We start from the raw sequence: 18375 nt of genomic DNA on the forward strand, positions 1-18375 counted from the left end.
AAATTTACACTGAAAGAATACTTTAAAATATTTAAGCAATTTTTAGTATTTTTGGATTTTTTTTCAATTTTAAAAATCTATAAAAGTACAAAAAGGGAGTAAAAATTTCCCATAATCCTACTATTGTGTATATTCATACACAAATTGAAAAGTAAAAAAGTACCTCTCTTCACCTCCAATTCTACTTTCCTAGAGGTAACCACTATTACATGAATCCATTTTATCATATACTGCTATACTTTTTTCTATAATTATATAGTATATACTTCCTTTTTTTCCTCCTAGAAAGGAGGCTGTCCTAGACATATTGTGCTGCAACTTGCCTCATCCACTTAACATATGTTATGAACACTTACTACCTTTCTAGGTAACAACATATCAAGCTAATTTTCTTAAATGGTTGCATAGTATTTCATTACATTATTTTTTTATAATTTATCTAGCTCCCTATTAGGCAATTATACTTTTTCCAAATTTGTGCTATCATACATGACACAACAGTGAACTCTGCCAGGACTGGAATTCCTGAGTCAAAGCACATGAGCATTTTAGTTATTTACAAATAATGCCAAATGCCCTCCAAAAGGCTATACAAATTTACATTCCAGTTACAGTGTATTAAGACGTTCCTTTTTCCCTAAACTTTTATCAAACCTGGATATTATCAACAGCTTAAGTTTTGCCAATCAAAAAAAAATCTTTTGGGTTGATTTAATTTGCATTTCTCTACTTGATTTCTCTGAGGGGTTCAACATCATTCTACAAGCATATTGGCCACTTTATTTCTTCCGACCTGCACATTAATATCATTTTCTTTACTTTTATTGGGTTGACTTTTTCTTATTGATTTGTAGGAGTTTTTATGTATGATGAATAGAATACTTTGTATTTTGTTGTAAATATTTTCTCTTAGTCCATGTAACAGAAACTTCTACTTGTCTCCTGATATTTATTCCTCCTTTAAATCATGGTGTTGTTTAACTAGGCAAATGGTCCCCAGGTAAAGACTACATTTCCAAGCTCCCCTTCAGCTAGTTTGACCATGTGACCAAGTTCTAGTCAAACTGATGAGAGCATAAGTGATGATTATGCTCATAAAAGGAAAGGATATTTATAGCAGCCTGCTGGCCAACATACTGATATAGTGGTGAGCCATTTTTAACCCTGCAACACCTGAGGGCTACCAGAGAGAGGTAAAGCTGCCACATCAGCTCTAGACAGCTTATCCTCAGACTATATCGTAAGGGAAGAACAAACTTCTAAACTGTTTAAGCTACTAGTTTTTTGTTTTGTTACAGCAGCCTAACTTATACATGGACTGATATGGAATTTGGAATCTAGAAGTGAGGTACTGCTATTATTCAAATTAAAATACACGTTATGAGCTTGGTGGTCAGACAGCAGGTAATTATGACACTAGCTAGAACACTGGTGATCTTTGTAACCCATGTCAAAACATTTGATAAAATTGTTACTGTGATACCCTGGAAGACAGGCCACATGCCAAGTGAGCAAGTAACCATAAGGGAAAAGGCTGACAAAATTCACAGTGTTAGTTGTTTCTTGGCACATTCAGCAAAGTCCTAAAATAAGAGATGAACTCAGGCTAGAGGTAGCCAAAGCACAAGCAAAGATAGAAGGGAATACTTCTCTGCCTGTAGTTGATAACCTATTGTCTAGAGATCAGCAATTTGGACTGTGCACCCAACCACTTCATTATCCCAACGTGAAATAATAGTAAGAGGGCCTGAAGCTTTTCTCAAGTACTTCTGATAGACAATGGGAGAGAGCTCTGTGGCAAAGATCAGATTAAGAATATTATCTTTCCAATGGAACCCATTCTTTTAGATGACCTCAATATAGGTTCCATTAGGTTGAATGAAAGGGATGAGCAAAGTACACAGTAAATCAAATACCAGACTTTTCAGGCTTAAAAACTACCTAAATAAGATCTCTGCTATAACTCACATTTGGAATGAACAAAGGCAAACAAATCAGTAGTCTACCTTTTTTTTTTTTTTTTTAAGAATTGAAATGCCAGAGAAATAACAAACATGCCCTGCTAAGATATAGGACTGTTCAACTTCTTAAGTAATCCTCACGCCCTTTACACACTCTCTAACAAAATGTAGGCAACAAAAACTGGACTGCTCCGAAACCATGTATATTCCAGGGGTGCCTAGCTGGCTCCATAAAGAATGTGACTCTTGATCTCGGGATTTTGAGTTCAAGCCCCACGTTGGGTGTAGAGATTATTTTAAAAATAATAAAATGTTAAAAAAAAAAGAAAAGAAATGTATATTCCCCAAGGACCACATCAACGTAATGATTTGTATGTATCGATAATGTGTTCCTTTTTATTGCTGAATATTATTCTGTTGTTGTAGGGATACACTGTAATTTATATGTAATTCATAACTTGTGATGAGTGTATGCTTAATTTAATTTTTAAGAAACTGCCAAATGGTTTCCAAAAATGGTTACACTATTTTTATTCCCCACTAGCAGTGTATGAAGAGTTCTAGCTGCCTCATCAACGCTTGGTACGGTCTTGTTTTTTTCTTTAAAAATTTTAGCCATTCTAATGGGCAGGTAGTGATGTCTCCCTGTGACTCCCAATGACTTCCCTGATTATTAAACATGTTAAGCATCTCTTCATGTGTTTATTGACCACTTGTACCACTTAGTGGTATGTCTGTTCATATATTCCCCCCACTTTTGAATTGCACTGTAAGAGTTCTTTTTATATTCTAAATATGTCCTTTGTTTTCACATATGTGTTGTCGATATTTTCTCCTAGACTTTGGCTTGTCTTTCCATTTTCTGAATGATGCCTTTCCAAGAGCAAAAGTTTTAAATTTTGATGAAATCCAATTTATCAATTTTTTCTTTATTGATCACGTTTTTGTGTTCTAAGACATCTTTGTCCGCTCCAAAGTAGCAAAGCCTTTCTGTTATTTTTCACCAAGCTTTGTATGTTTGAGTTTTATATTTAGGTTTGTTCACTCCAAAGTAGCAAAGGTTTTCTCCTTTTTTTTCAAGGAGTGTTATATATTTGGGTTTTATATTTAGATCTGTAATTCATTTTGAGTTAATTTTTAATTATGGTGTGAGGTATGGATCAACTCTAATTTTTGTTGAAAAGACTTACCTTTCTCTACTGCATTGCCCTGGCACCATTGTTAAAAATCAATTGACAACAGGGGCGCCTGGGTGGCTCAGTGGGTTAAGTGTCCGACTTCAGCTCAGGTCACGATCTCACAGTTGGTGAGTTCGAGCCCCGTGTTGGGCTCTGGGCTGACAGCTCAGGGCCTGGAGCCTGTTTCAGATTCTGTGTCTCCCTGTCTCTCTGACCCTCCCCCGTTCACGCTCTCTCTCTGTCTCAAAAATAAATAAACGTTAAAAAAAAAAAATTAGAAAATCAATTGACCACATATGTGTGGATCTATTTCTGGACTATTTTGTTTCATTCACAAATAGAAAAGATATGTCTATCTTTTCACCAATATCAAACAATTTTCATTACTGTGACTTTGTGGTAAGTCTTAAAATCAGATAAAATCTCCTTTCAAAATTGCTTTGTTAACTCTATAACCTTTGTATTTCCTTTTTTATTTTTAATTTTTTTTTAATGTTTTATTTATTTTTGAGACAGAGAGAAACAGAGCATGAACGGGAGAGGGGCAGAGAGAGAGGGAGACACAGAATCCGAAGCAGGCTCCAGGCTCCGAGCTGTCAGCACAGAGCCCGACAGGGGGCTCGAACTCACGGACCTCGAGATCATGACCTGAGCCACCCAGGCGCCCCTGTATTTCCTTTTAAATCTCGGAATTAGATTATAATTTTTAAAAAAGTCTACTGAAGGGGCGCCTGGGTGGCTCAGTCGGTTAAGCGTCCCATTTCGGCTCAGGTCATGATCTCGCGGTCCGTGAGTTTGAGCCCCCTGTCGGGCTCTGTGCTGACAGCTCGGAGCCTGGAGCCTGCTTCGGATTCTGTGTCTCCCTCTGTCTCTGTTCTTCCCCTGATCACACTCTGTCTCTCTGTCTCTCTCTCAAAAAATAAATAATTTTTTTAAAAAACTTAAAAAAAAAAAGTCTACTGGAATTTTGATTGAGATTGCACTGAATTTACAGATCAGTTTAGAGAGAGCTGTCACTTTAACAATGTTGGATCTTCTTATCCATGAATATGGCGTATCTTTCCACTTTATTTATGTCTTCTTTAATTTCTTTCAGCAAAATTTAAAGTTTTCAATGTAGAGGTCTTGGACATCTTTGGTTCGACCTATTCCTAGGTATCTTAGGATTTTGGTCTTACTGTAAATGTTTGGTATTTTAATTTCATTTTCCAATTGTGTGCTGCTAGTTTATTAAAATACAATTGCTTTTTATATATCAATCTTATGTCCTAAAACCTTGCTAAATTCATTTATTTGTTCTGTTGTAGATTCCCTAGATTTTTTTTATATAAGTAATCATATCATCAACAGATACTTTTACTTCTTTCTTTTCAATTTTTATGCCTTTTATTTATTTTTCTTTCCTATTGCAATGGCTAGGCCCACCAGTATAATACTGAATATATAAGTGGTGACTGGAGGCATCCTTGCCTTGTTCCCAGTCTCTAAAGTATAAAGTTTGGTTTTCACCATTAATTATGATCTTTGCCATACATATTTTATAGGTGCTATTTACCAGTTTGAGGAATTTTCTACTATTCCTACTTTGTTGAGAGTTTTTATTATGAATAAGTACTGACTTTTGTCAAGTGCTTTCCCTGCATCTTTTAAAATCATCGTAGAGTTTTTCTCCTTTATTCTGTTAATATAGCAAATAACATTGTTTAACATTTGAAAATCAATCAAGCCTTGCATTCCTCGGATAAATTCTATTTGGTTGTAGAGTATTATCCTTTTTAAATATTGTTGGACTCAATTTACTATTTTGTTAATGATTTTTGCATCTATATTCAAGAGGATTAATTGGTCTATAATTTTTGTTCTTATTTTGAGGAAAGTTTTTAATAACCAATTCAACTTCTTTAATAGAAGTGTGTGAATTTTGGTAAGTTATATTTTTCAAAAAGTGTGTCTATTCCATTTGTATTCATTGATGTAAGACTGTCCACAGTATTCTCTTATTCCTTTAATATCCATAAATTCTGAGGTGGCAATCTCTTTCTTTTTTTTTAAGTTTTATTTATTTAAGTAGCCTCTACAACTCAATGTGGGGCCTGAACTTATGACCACGAGATCAAGAGTCACATGCTCCACCAACTGAGCCAGCCAGGCACCCTGGTAATCTCTTTCTCATTCTTCTTTTTTTTTTTTTTTTTTTTTAATGTTTGTTTCTTTTGAGAGAGACAGAGAGGGCCCACACAAGTAGGGGAGGGGCAGAGAGAGAGAGACACAGAATTAGAAGCAGGCGCTAGGCTCTGAGCTGTCAGTGCAGAGCCTGATGTGGGGTTTGATCTCACGAACTGTGAGATCATGACCTGACCCAAAATCGGATGTTTAGACACCAAAGCCACCCAGGTGCCCCTCTTTTTCATTCTTGATAGTTATGATTTGGGTTCTCTTTTTTCTTGATCAGTCTAGCTAGAGGCTTGTGAACTTTGTTGATCTTTCCAAAGAGCCAGTTTTATATTTGTTAATTTTCTCAATTGTTTTCTATTTCATTGATTTCTATTCTTATTTTATCGTTTCCTTCCTCATGTTTACTTTGGGTTTACTTTCCTCCTTTTTTTTTTTTTTCTAGTTTCTTATATTGAAACTTCAGGTCACTGATTTTAGATCTTACTTCTTTTCTAATATTAGCTAATATTTTATAATATTAAAATTTCTAATTTAATTTAATATTAAAGCTACACACTTCATGCTAACATTGTTTTATTTTTTTAAGTTTTTAAAAAATGTTGATTTATTTATTTTGAGAGAGAGAGAGAGAATACGAGCAGGGGTGGGGCAGAGAGAGAATGAGAGAGAATCCCAAGCAGGCTTTGCACCATCAGCTCAGAGCCCCACATGGGGCTTGAACTCATGAACCACGAGATTATGATTTGAGCCAAAATCAAGAGTCCGATGCTCAACCGACTGAGCCACCCAGGCACCCGGCTAACATTGTTTTAGATGCATCTCACAAACTGATATATTTTCATTGTCACTCAGTTCCAAATATTTTCTAATTTTTCTTGAGATTTTGTTTTTGAGTTATGGTTTAGAAGTATGTCACTGTATTTCCGGATATTGGAGGTTTTCCTGGTTACTTTACTGTCATTGATTTCTAATTTACTTCTGTTATATTAAGAGAATATACTTTGTATTACTGTAATTCTTGTAAATTTTTTTTTTTTTAAAACGTTTTTTTATTTATTTTTGGGACAGAGAGAGACAAAGCATGAACCGGGGAGGGGCAGAGAGAAAGGGAGACACAGAATCGGAAACAGGCTCCAGGCTCCGAGCCATCAGCCCAGAGCCTGACGCGGGGCTCGAACTCACGGACCGCGAGATCGTGACCTGGCTGAAGTCGGACGCTTAACCGACTGCGCCACCCAGGCGCCCCCTAATTCTTGTAAATTTATTGAGACTTGTTTTATGGCCCAGTATACGACATCTCTTGGTGAATGTACTATGTGCACTTGAAAATAATGCATATTCTGTAGTTGTTGGATGCAGTGTTCTATAAATGCCAATTAAATCAAGGTGGCTGATTATGTTGTTCAGATCTCCTATGTCTTTACTAATATTTTGTCTAGTTATTCTATCAATTACTTAGATGGTGTATTAAAATATCCTACTATATTGGGGCATTGCCTGTTTTTCCTTTTGTCAATTTTTGTTTCATATATTTTGAGGCTCTATTACTACACAAAAACACATTTATAATTGATATGCTTCACTGATTAACTGTCCACCATTATGAAGCAGACTCTCATTATAATACTCTGTCTTAAAGGCTGTTTATCTGATATTTAAAAATAACCATACCAGGCTTCTCATACTTCCTGTTTGCATATTATATCTTTCCCCATACACTTACTTTTAACCTATGTGTCTCCTATAATCAGTCTATTGTAGGAGTTTGCTCTTTTATCCACTTTAGCAATTTCTGCCTTTGAATTAAAGTTTTACATATAATCATTGTATTGGTTGAATTTGGGTCAACCATTGTATTATTTGTTTTCTCATTGTCTTCTTTATTTTTCCTTCCTTCCCCCTTTCCTGCCTTCTTTTGGATTATTTCTATTGTGTTGGTGATTATCCTAGAAACTACAGTACCTACTCTTGATTCATCAAAGCCCATATTAATCAATACCTTTACCACAGTTTCCTTCTGCCTGAAGAACACCCTGTAGGGGTGTCTGGGTGACTCAGTCAGTTAAGTGTCCAACTCTTGGTTTTGACTCAGGTCACCATCTCATGGTTCATGGGTTTGAGTCCCACTTTGAGCCCTGTGTCGGGCCCCACACTGTCAGCACAGAGCCCGCTTTGGGTCCTCTCTCTCCCTCTCTCTGCCCCTCCCCTACTTGCTCTCTCTCTCTTTCTCAGAAGAAAAAAAAAAAACTTAAAAAAAAAAAAAAGAACACCCAGTTGAATTTCCTTTAGTGTTGACCTGGTGTGGCACATGCTCTCAATTTTGTGTTTATCTGAAAATGTCTTCATTGTCTTGCCTTCATTCTTGAATGATCATTTTCGTGGGTAGAGACTTCTGAGGTTGCAGTTGTCTTTCAGTATATTAAAATGTGATTCTACCCTTTTCTGGCTTCCATTATTGCTGTTCAGAAAGAAGCTGTTAGTTTAATTCAGATGTTGGCAAATTATGACCACTGGGTTAAACTGGGCCCTGCACCTGTTTTTGTAAATATAGCTTCACTACGGGGCGCCTGGGTGGCGCAGTCGGTTAAGCGTCCGACTTCAGCCAGGTCACGATCTCGCGGTCTGTGAGTTCGAGCCCCGCGTCAGGCTCTGGGCTGATGGCTCGGAGCCTGGAGCCTGTTTCCGATTCTGTGTCTCCCTCTCTCTGCACCTCCCCCGTTCATGCTCTGTCTCTCTCTGTCCCAAAAATAAATAAAAAAAAACGTTGAAAAAAAAAATTAAAAAAAAAAAAATATAGCTTCACTGGAACATCACCATAACTGTTCATCTACATATTCTCTATGGCTGGTTTTGTGCTACAAGGGCAGAACTGAGAGGTTAAACAGATCATATGGTACTAGCATAAAGAGAGACAAATAGACCAATGGGCTAGAATAGAGAAACCAGAAACAAATGCTTACTTATATGATCAGATGATCTTTCACTAAGACACCAAGATCACTCAATGAGGAAAGGACCATCTCTTCAACAAACGGTGTTGGGAAAACTGTATATCCACATGCAAAAGCATGAAGTTGGACCCTTATCTTACATCATATACAAAAAGTAACTCAAAATGGATTAAAGACCTAAATGTAAGACCTAAACTGTAAAACTCCTAGAAGAAAACACAGAGGAAAAACTTCATGACATTGGACTTAGCAATGATCTCTTGGAAATGACACCAAAAGCATAAGCAACAAAAGCAAAACAAAACAAAACAAAATCCAAAACAAAACAAAAACAAAAAACAAATTGGACTACATCAAACTTAAAAACTTTTATGTTTTGACACAGTCCTTTATGTAAGGACACAGTCAACAGAGTGATTGTGAGTAGAATATTAGCTACATTAGTTAATGTGTGACCTTGAACAAGTTATTAATCCTCTCCAAGCCTAAACTTCCCAATCTTCAAAATGATGACGATACCACTTTCATTAAGTTTGGTTATGGCATTAAAAATGGGTATGCACAAATATTAGTTCCTGTCCTTTTCTAAATCACCTTCAAAGTCTATGCCATTGTTTTAAACATCTCTAGTGGTAAGGAATCTTAATCTCTTAATCTTTTATCATGGATTGGACCATATATGTTCAACTAAAAGTGACTGTACAAGCTAAGTCCAATGAATAAGAGTAGTGATCAGGATAGTTCTTTGCCTAAAAGGTGTTTTGCAGAAAGAACCCTATGAGTCTGAGCAAGATCTTGACCATATCACTATTAGTTTACTTTTTGGAGAAATTCTCAAATAATTTCTCAATATTTTTTAAATTTTTTATGGCTAAAATGATTGTCTGACCTGATTAATTCTACCTGGATTGCATGCCTCTGACATGCATACAGTTTGAGAATATTAAAGCTAGCCATTGAAGACTCTGATGACTTGTTTTTGAATCACATAAAGAAACATGTCTTATTAGATGTTACTATTTTCTTAAAAAATGGTTTTGTCCAATTGCCTTACAAACAATAGAACCAACTCTATGTGCCTAAAACAATCATTAATTTTGGGTTCCTATAAATTACAGGAAAAACAATGCCACTGCAAAAGCCACTCTTGATACTATTATCATAATGTGTTCAGGATAATGTTATTAATGACTATCTAATTCTTTACTGCTACAATTTTAAGTATATTCCCTCTTATCCTACAGTCTGCTAATAAGAGAACAAGTACATCAATAATTACAAAGTCTTTGGCATCTATCTGAAGCAGTGATTAAATCACCCTTCATCTTTGCCTTCTCCAAGTTAAATAACCCAAATTCCTGTGTTTTTACTTAATATGTTCTAGCTCTTTGAAAGCTCAAATTTTTACATGCAATATTAGGAAAATAACTTTTACATACTTTATAAGGACAATTAAGAAAACATATAGAGTTAAAATTACAGTTATGTAAAAAAGCAATGTGATAAGTATCATACAATTATGAATAAAAAAAATGAAGGCTCAGAAAAAAAAACTGTCATTCATACATTTATTTTACACCATGGTTCTAATTCTAGTATTCTGAGCACAGTAATCCTTACCAGGGGACTTTCCTTGCTGCGAGTTGCTTCTTCGCTCTCTGTATCTGGCTGGAGTGGATAAACCTGTGTCTTTACTAGGCTTGCTAGCAGGGCCCATTTCTGAAATGAGGAATCCCATCTGTTCTGAAGGCAAGATATTCTCAGGTGGATTGGTCTGGCATTTTATACTGGCATCCACCTAAAATATTAAACCCACTAATTATTATGAATTTCCCTCAAATATCTACTAAAAGTTAAGATATTTTATCAGAGGAGTTCTATTATTGACACATGATACAACAAACATGTTTGTAAAGGCTTTTCATTCTTATGAATGATACCACGTTTAATTTTGTTGAGCTAATCTGAATATTCATTTGTAAGATATCTATTTCCCTATACACAAACCACTGAAATGTATATGGAGTTAAAACATTTACTTATGATCAGAGGAAGATTAACCATGAAGCTTGTTGATTTTTTTTTTTTTTTGGTACAATTCACACACACACAAATTTACAACTGGTTAAGACCACTATCTTTTTCCACTCTAGTATCTCTTCCATCAGATTTCCACCCCCATTGGTAACATTGAGATGGTCATAGGCATAATCCTGTTGGATAATGTCAGTGGAGCTGAGGACACTTTATTCTACTAATTTTGTATTCTTTGTCTTAGAGAAGCCCTCAAAATTGTATAAGCTTCAACCCCTACAAAATCTAGATCTGTTCTGCTTATGAGATATGAGTTTCTTTCTTAGAGTTCCTAAGTTTTCTTTGGAATGTCAATTCCTTTCATAAAGATGACCAACCTCTGAAATATTCTTATTTCTTTATGAATTTATTTTATTTTATTTTTATTTTTTTATTTATTTATTTTTTTTTTTATTTTTTTGGGACAGAGAGAGACAGAGCATGAACGGGGGAGGGGCAGAGAGAGAGGGAGACACAGAATCGGAAACAGGCTCCAGGCTCCGAGCCATCAGCCCAGAGCCCGACGCGGGGCTCGAACTCACGCACCGCGAGATCGTGACCTGGCTGAAGTCGGACGCTTAACCGACTGCGCCACCCAGGCGCCCCATGAATTTATTTTAAATAAAACTATATGGGGCACCTGGGTGGCTCAGTCAGTTGAGCATCCGACTTCGGCTCAGGTCATGATCTCACAGCTTGTGAGTTTGAGCCCCGCGTCGGGCTCTGTGCTGATGGCTCAGAGCCTGGAGCCTCTTCAGATTCTGTCTTTTTCTCTCTCTCTGCCCCTCCCCCGCTCACACTCTGTCTCTCTCAAAAATAAACATTAAAAAAATTTTTTAAATGAAACTATATAATGAAATAAAGCTAAAAGTTAAAAACACAACTTTTAACAGCTGTTGTTCAAATATATTTTTTAAAGAGAAAGTAACTTTATAAATGCAATTTTAAGGTATGAAATATAATATTTTGGATGTGAACTATGAAGGAACAAAGACAAATTTTATGTTCTTTCCACAACACATTTGAAACACAATGGGCCTATCTTTGATCTACTGAATTTATAATATTATTTTAACACATGATATACTGGATTTCCACAGCTGGACTCAAAAAGGACAATGAGTTGATAGATACGTTAAGACTTTGGATCCAAAATTAGAGCTAAAAAAGAATGCATTAAAAAACAACTATCAGGTACTTGGGTGGCTCAGTCGCATCCGACTTCTGCTCAAGTCATGATTTTGCTGTCCGTGAGTTTGAGCCCCATGTTGGGCTCTGCACTGACAGCTCAGAGCCTGGAGCCTGCTTCAGATTCTGTGTCTCCCTCTCTCTGCCCCTCGCCTGCTTGCACTCTCTCTTTCTCTCAAAAATAAAGAAACATAAATAAACAAAACAAAAATACACAAAATAAACAAAATAAACAAATAAATAAACGAAATAAAAAACTTTTTTTAAATTAAAAAACAAAAACAAAACACAACTATCTAAAAGTTATCTTGGGAATCTAACAGTGACAATATTTTCAGTCCCATTAAAGAAAAAAAAAATTTAAAAATATATATCAGGCTAAGATCAAGAAAAAAAATTTTAAGTAGGAAAAATACTTAATTCACAAAAAGTGACTGTAATTTAGATGTGCTTTTATTTAGAATCAACTTTATTCATTTTCTGGTCATAAACAATAAAGGAATTAGCTTCTACCTTCAGAATATGTCTCTCAAACTAGTCAGAATTCTGCTTTAAGAATGTAGATATTAGTAAGGAAATTCAAACACAGTATGTTCACAAGTGAAATAAGAATTCAATAATGCTGTAAGAAACTATGAACAGACTTCTAACCATCTCTTTACCCCCAGGCTACAAACAGCTTGGAAAGTCCTGATACTATCTGTCAGATAAACCATCCCTTCTGAGTAGTGGATTTGAATCAGCCAGGCACACCGTGTCCATTCAAATTAAGATAGGAAGCAAAACTCAAGGGATGCTTTTAACATGAAAGTAAGTTTTATACCACAATGCCCAGACTGCCTCTCTAGAGGCTGACTTCAGACCATAACATAGTAAGAACACGTCTGGGGCTTAAGGTTACTTCTGAATTTTTTGTGCAGAATCACTGGGACATGATCCTTCTGGAAAGCATAATGAACCAGTATTAAACCCAAATTAAAGGTGGAAAAACTCTCCACTAGACCAGTTTATAGCAAGAAGCACTAGGTACTTTGAGCTTTATTAGGATTTTTTCTTTGCCCCCTTACCTGGTGTGTGCTGAATGGTAGCCCTTCTTGCACAAATACTACTGAAGATGGAGATGGATTATGACTTAGCTGCTCCTTCAGTTTGACATGAGCTTGTTGGATGGCTGCAGATTCCTGCACTGTAGTATTTTCAACAGGCTGAGCTGTGTGGATGGTATAGATGTACTCAGGTGACTGTGGTAGAGAGCAGGTAATTGCTTGTTCTGTTCCGACTACAAAAGATGTAATGTCTGAGCCTACAGGAGTAAGTGGCTCCAGCTGGCTAGCCTGACTTGTGGAAGATGGATTGCTGTTGTTTGAATTAGCTACGATATGCTGGCCTCTGTTAGACTGAGATGTTGGGCACTGATTCTCAACAGGCTCCACCTTCACCATCTCCAATTTAGGGGAGGAATGCAACTCATCTACTATCTGAAAAACAGCCTCTAGGTTTACTTCTGTCTTTTTATTTTCATCAGTAGTACTGCAAGGCCAATTAGAAGGCAGAAATTCAACTGGATAGGAGGATTGCATTGGAGGATTCTGGGAAAAGAGAAAATAGTACTGTTTGGATAGAAAATTGAATATGAGATTAAGGAGGAAAGCAACAGTGTTTAGGCTCATAAGTGTTAAACAAATAGATTAAATTTAACTAAAGCTCACTGAAACAACATGAACACCAATCAACTTTTCAGCAATGGTAGCTGCAATTCTATTGCTAACATTTACTTAGCAACTAATAGATGTCAACCACTATGCCAAGTTCGATACTGGAAAGGACCAATAATTTTCAGCGTTAAAGTATACAAAATCAAAAAGCTATAGTACTCAAATACCTATTTGCTGATAAAATGTCTATATACCAAATTCTTCCATAAAAGTTGACAGACAAAAACATCACTTATATCTATCATATACTGTTTTAGGAATGTAGTAGTGAAATTTCAAACACAGGATGCTCACAAGTCCACCAATGCTTCTATACATTCAGGGGGAGGTACTGATATTCTGTTCCAAATGATCTGGGAAAAAATGGATGGAATATCGAATGTCCTTTGGTTCCTGAGATTGTTTATTTTTAATAATAAAACAATAGATTAAAAATAGCTGTCACTTTTAGATGTATCCTTTATACCTTTAAGATGCATTCTCTTATACCTAGTACTTTGCACAGAGTAGACATACAATTACATGTTTAGTGATAAATAATCTCAAGCTATGAACGTAAATACTAAAGAGTAACAACTAAATAAAACATGTAATGGGTTGATATTGCCAAACACACTACAAAGACTGTGTCAATTATTCAAAGGACATTAATGCCAAATAATGTAAATTTAAATGGTGTAAGCATCAAGCCACTTTCCTGTAGCCAATAGCACCATTTATTGAGTTCTTACTATGTGCCAAGCACATGCAAAGTACTTCATATACAGTATTCCTCTTAAGAGGTCTATAAAATGTGATCATCTCCATTTCCAAATGATGAAATTGAAGTTCAGAGAAACTCTGTAATTTACCCAAAGTCACAATGAAATAACTGACATATCCAAGTTTCAAACATAGGTTGCCTAGCTCAAGAGCTCTTGCTCCTAACCATTATGCTATCCTGACCATGCATGCACACTCTCACCAATATCTGCAATCCAACCAAATCCTTTAATTCCAGAATGACACCTAAAACACGTTCTTTTTTCCATTTAAAAAATTTTATGTCTACCTATCTTTATTTTCCTGTAACATGTATTGTCTTTGTAGTAAGAAAAGGTCTTTTAAAGATACTTTTAAAAATTTATTTAAAACATAAACATAATCAAGACATAAATACTGTCAGAGAATCTCCAGCATGATCCAAGGGAGAGAGCATCTGGGTCCACAAACAAAAACATCTAATCTGTGGGACAGATATGTCCCTCTAGTGAAGATAAACAGACTGGACTATCATGCCCGATGGTACCTGCCTTTAAAAATATCCAACTAAGTCCATCTGATCTGATTCTATACTCGTTGAACAACAATCTGACTTCCTACGTAGCTTTGTCAAAAAAAAAAAAAAAAACACAAAAAAGTAATGTTCCTTTACATACTGGAATGCCACTAGTAAGATATTCTCTTAAAAACAGAAGCTATCTCAGGGACGCCTGGGTGGCTCAGTCGATTAAGCATCTGACTTCAGCTCAGATCATGATCTCACAGTTTGTGGGTTCAAGCCCCGCATCGAGCCTCATGTCAGGCTCTGCACTGACAGCTCGGTGCCTGGAGCCTGCTTTAGTTTCTGTGTCTCCCTCTCTCTCTGCCCCTCTCCCGCTTGTGCACACATACATGCGCTCTCTCTCTCTCTCTCTCTCTCTGTCTCAAAAATAAATAAGCATTTAAAACAGAAGCTATAGGGGTGCCTGGGTGGCTCAGTCAGTTAACACAGAAGCTACCTCAACTGGATGATATCAAAGGCAAACACATAATTCCAATCTTTAAGCAATTATAGCATAAAAAGACAAAGCAAGGAACTTAGCTTATCCTAGAAATAGCAGTCTAAAACACTTAAATCAATGCAATTGCTTAACAATAAATAATCAGAAAATAATTAAAATATAGTGTGTACAATATGGGGGCAAAAGGGGATCACCACTTAAATTTCTCATTTTTTATTTCATTTTTCCTTTCTCATTAAAAAAAAAGTAATTATCTGTACTATCTTGGAAGAATCTGTTAATAGTGACATACACTTTTAAAATTTACCTGGTATTCATTTTACCATAGAAGAGCCTAGAACAGCAATGTTCAAACTAATTTTCAGCAATGATGAAAATGCTATCTCTGCTGTACAATTTGGTAGCCACTGGCCATGAGACTTTGAGCACTAGAAATGAATTGTAGATTTTATTTAGTTTCAATTAATTTAAATTTAAACAGCCACATGTAGCTAGTGCCTACTGTTTTGGACAATGCAGGCCTAGAAGAATCCTCAGACACCATTCATATCAACTCCCTTTTTTTAGAATTGAGAAAACTGAAGCCATAATCCACAGCTTACCTCTGGCTACTCGTTCAGATAAAATTACACTTTAAAACTGTGCAAGGTCAATCGTATTACACGTGAAGTACAGAGTGTGTCCATTGTTCCAAGAATATTACCTGGAAGTAATTGCAGTGTGCATAGGAAGAGGCAGTGGGAGTCACACAACTACTTAGAGCGTCCATGTGGGTAGAAGGAGAGCAGCACTGTAGTACAGCTGGGACAAATTCAAACAGAGAAGAGGCATCAACCAAGTTAACCTGTGTAGCATTTAAAGCACTCCCCTTTCAACTTGGAAAGAAAAATTCCAAATGTTTTCCTTTGGGGATGCAATAAAGTTAGATTTAGTACAACCAGGTGCTATTATTTATTGAAAACAACATGGTAATTAACCAATTTAAAAAGTCATTTTAGGGGCGCCTGGGTGGTGCAGTTAAGCATCTGACTCTTAATCTTGGCTCAGGTCATGATCTCATGGTTCATGAGTTCAAGCCCAGCATCAGGCTTGGTGCTGATGATGCAGGGCCTGCTTGGGATTCTGTCTCTCCTTCTCTCTGACCCTCCCCTGCTTGTACTCGCTCTCTTAAAATAAACAAACTTAAAAAAAATTTTTTTAAGTCATTTTAAAGGGTCATGTCTACTTTTCTAAATGATTTCTCTGGCACCTAAACATTTTGTCACCTTTCTAACCAAATATTTATTCTTATTGAATGTAATTTCATTTTGCTGAAGGGGTGCCTGGGTGGCTCAGTTGGTTGGGCATCTGACTTTGGCTCAGGTCATGATCTCACCGTCCGTGGATTCGAGCCCTGCATCGGGCTCTGTGCTGACAGCTCGGAGCCTGCAACATGCTTCGGATTCTGTCTCCCTCTCTCTCTGCCTCTCCCCCATTCAAGCTCTGTTTCTGTCTCTCTCAAAAATAAACATTAAAAAAAATTTCATTTTACTGAAAATATCAGAACATGTTTGGAATTCCAAAATAATTGTTTCAAATATTTTAATAGTAACAAACATTTGGAGGAGGGTGTGATTTTAAGGATAAAATAAGTGAAATACTGTCCAAATGTTCTTACCATTATATAACGCATCCAGTAAAATCCAGGCAAAAATGTTTTAACCACTTAAAGAAATTACTAAGAATTTGGATCCAAGACCAAAATCTTAATTGCTACATAAACTTGAGCAAGGTTAATCTCTTTGGGCCTCAGTTTCTGCATCTTATTAAAATGGGGTAATAATAGTACATACCCTAGTATGTTTCTTGTGAGGAATGAATGAGCTAATAGGCATAAAGCACTTAGAATAGTACTGGAATACAGTAAGCAATCAAAAAATAAATAGCTAATGCCATTATTTTAACTAAAAAAGTAGGTTTTCCTAGTTTTCTCTTTACAGTTAGGATACCATAAAAAGATTGAACTCTTTGTATTGGGATAGTTACACTTACAGATGCAGTCTTTCTTTTTTCTTTTTTTAAATGTTTATTTATTTTTGAGAGAGAGACAGAGTGTGAGTGAGGGAGGGGCAGAGAGAGAGGGGACACAGAACCTGAAGCAGGCTCCAGGCTCTGAGATGTCAGCACAGACCCCGATATGGGGTTCAAACCCATGAACCGTGAGATCATGACCTGAGCCAAAAAGTTGGATGCTTAACCAACTGAGCCACCCAGGTGCCCCACAGATGCAGTCTTTTTTTTTTTAATTTTTTTTTAACGTTTATTTATTTTTGAGACAGAGAGAGACAGAGCATGAACGGGGGAGGGGCAGAGAGAGAGGAAGACACAGAATCGGAAGCAGGCTCCAGGCTCTGAGCCATCAGCCCAGAGCCCGACGCGGGCCTCGAACTCACGGACCGCGAGATCGTGACCTGAGCTGAAGCTGGACGCTCAACCGACTGAGCCACCCAGGCAGATGCAGTCTTAATAATAGGTTGAGTTTCCTCTTTTCCAGAGAGAGACTCTCCAGAATGAATGAGAATCAGTTATAACACATCACATCTTTGGATTAAACAGAGGATGACATTTATTGAGCGCCTACCATGTTCCAGGCACAGTAGTAGGTGCTTTACATATATTGCTTCATTTAATCCAAACAACAATTGAATGAGGTATTAACATTACTTTACAAAAATAAGGAAACTAAAGCTCAGAGATGTTAAATAATTTGCTGAAAGTCACAAAGCTGATATTGACAGGGTCAGCATCAAACTCCAAAGCCCAAGCTTTTTTTTCTTTTTTTTTTCTTTTTCTTTTCTTTTTTTTTTTTTTTTTTTTTTTTTGAGAGAGAGAGAGTGTGAGAGCAGGGGAGGGGCAGAGGGAGAGGTAGAGAGAGAGAATCCCAAGCAGGTTCCACACCCAGCACCAGTCCCACAACCATGAGATCAAGACCTGAGCCAAAATGAAGAGTTGGACTCTTAACCAACTGAGCCACCCAGGTGCCCCCACATGCTCTTTAGTGTACCACAATACTTCCCAAATCTTTTCTTCTTCCTAAAATGTAACACTTTAATTTTACTAGAACTCCATTTGATGAATATTTTTGTCTTTGTTATAAGATGGCAGCTTTCTACTTTTATGTCCACATTTTTCATATTTTGTGTATGCTAATAAAAATTACTTTAAAAAAACTTATTCTATAATCTTTGAAAGTAAATCAGCCTAAGTGTTATAAAAATTCATTGCAATGTTTCCCAACTTATCTATTATTGACTACTGATTTTTAAAATGTCAGAAGTTCGGGGGTACCTGGGTGGCTCGGGTGGTTAAGTGTTCGACCTTGGCTCAGGACA

At 36.5% G+C, this 18375-nt stretch overlaps 1 protein-coding gene across 1 annotated transcript in view; it reads right to left on the reverse strand.

Moving 5' to 3' along the window:
- Positions 1-18375, reverse strand: part of HSF5 (heat shock transcription factor 5) — a 44511-nt gene that overhangs the window by 10171 nt on the left and 15965 nt on the right. The window contains exons 3-5 of the mRNA XM_058704415.1: positions 15708-15805; positions 12594-13115; positions 9886-10063 (exon numbers count right to left, since the gene is read on the reverse strand). Of these exons, the coding sequence (XP_058560398.1) occupies positions 9886-10063; positions 12594-13115; positions 15708-15805 (798 nt within the window). The remainder of the gene's footprint in view (positions 1-9885; positions 10064-12593; positions 13116-15707; positions 15806-18375) is intronic.

The sequence above is a fragment of the Neofelis nebulosa genome, chromosome 16, assembly GCF_028018385.1.
Source record: "Neofelis nebulosa isolate mNeoNeb1 chromosome 16, mNeoNeb1.pri, whole genome shotgun sequence".
Lineage (NCBI taxonomy): Eukaryota > Metazoa > Chordata > Mammalia > Carnivora > Felidae > Neofelis > Neofelis nebulosa.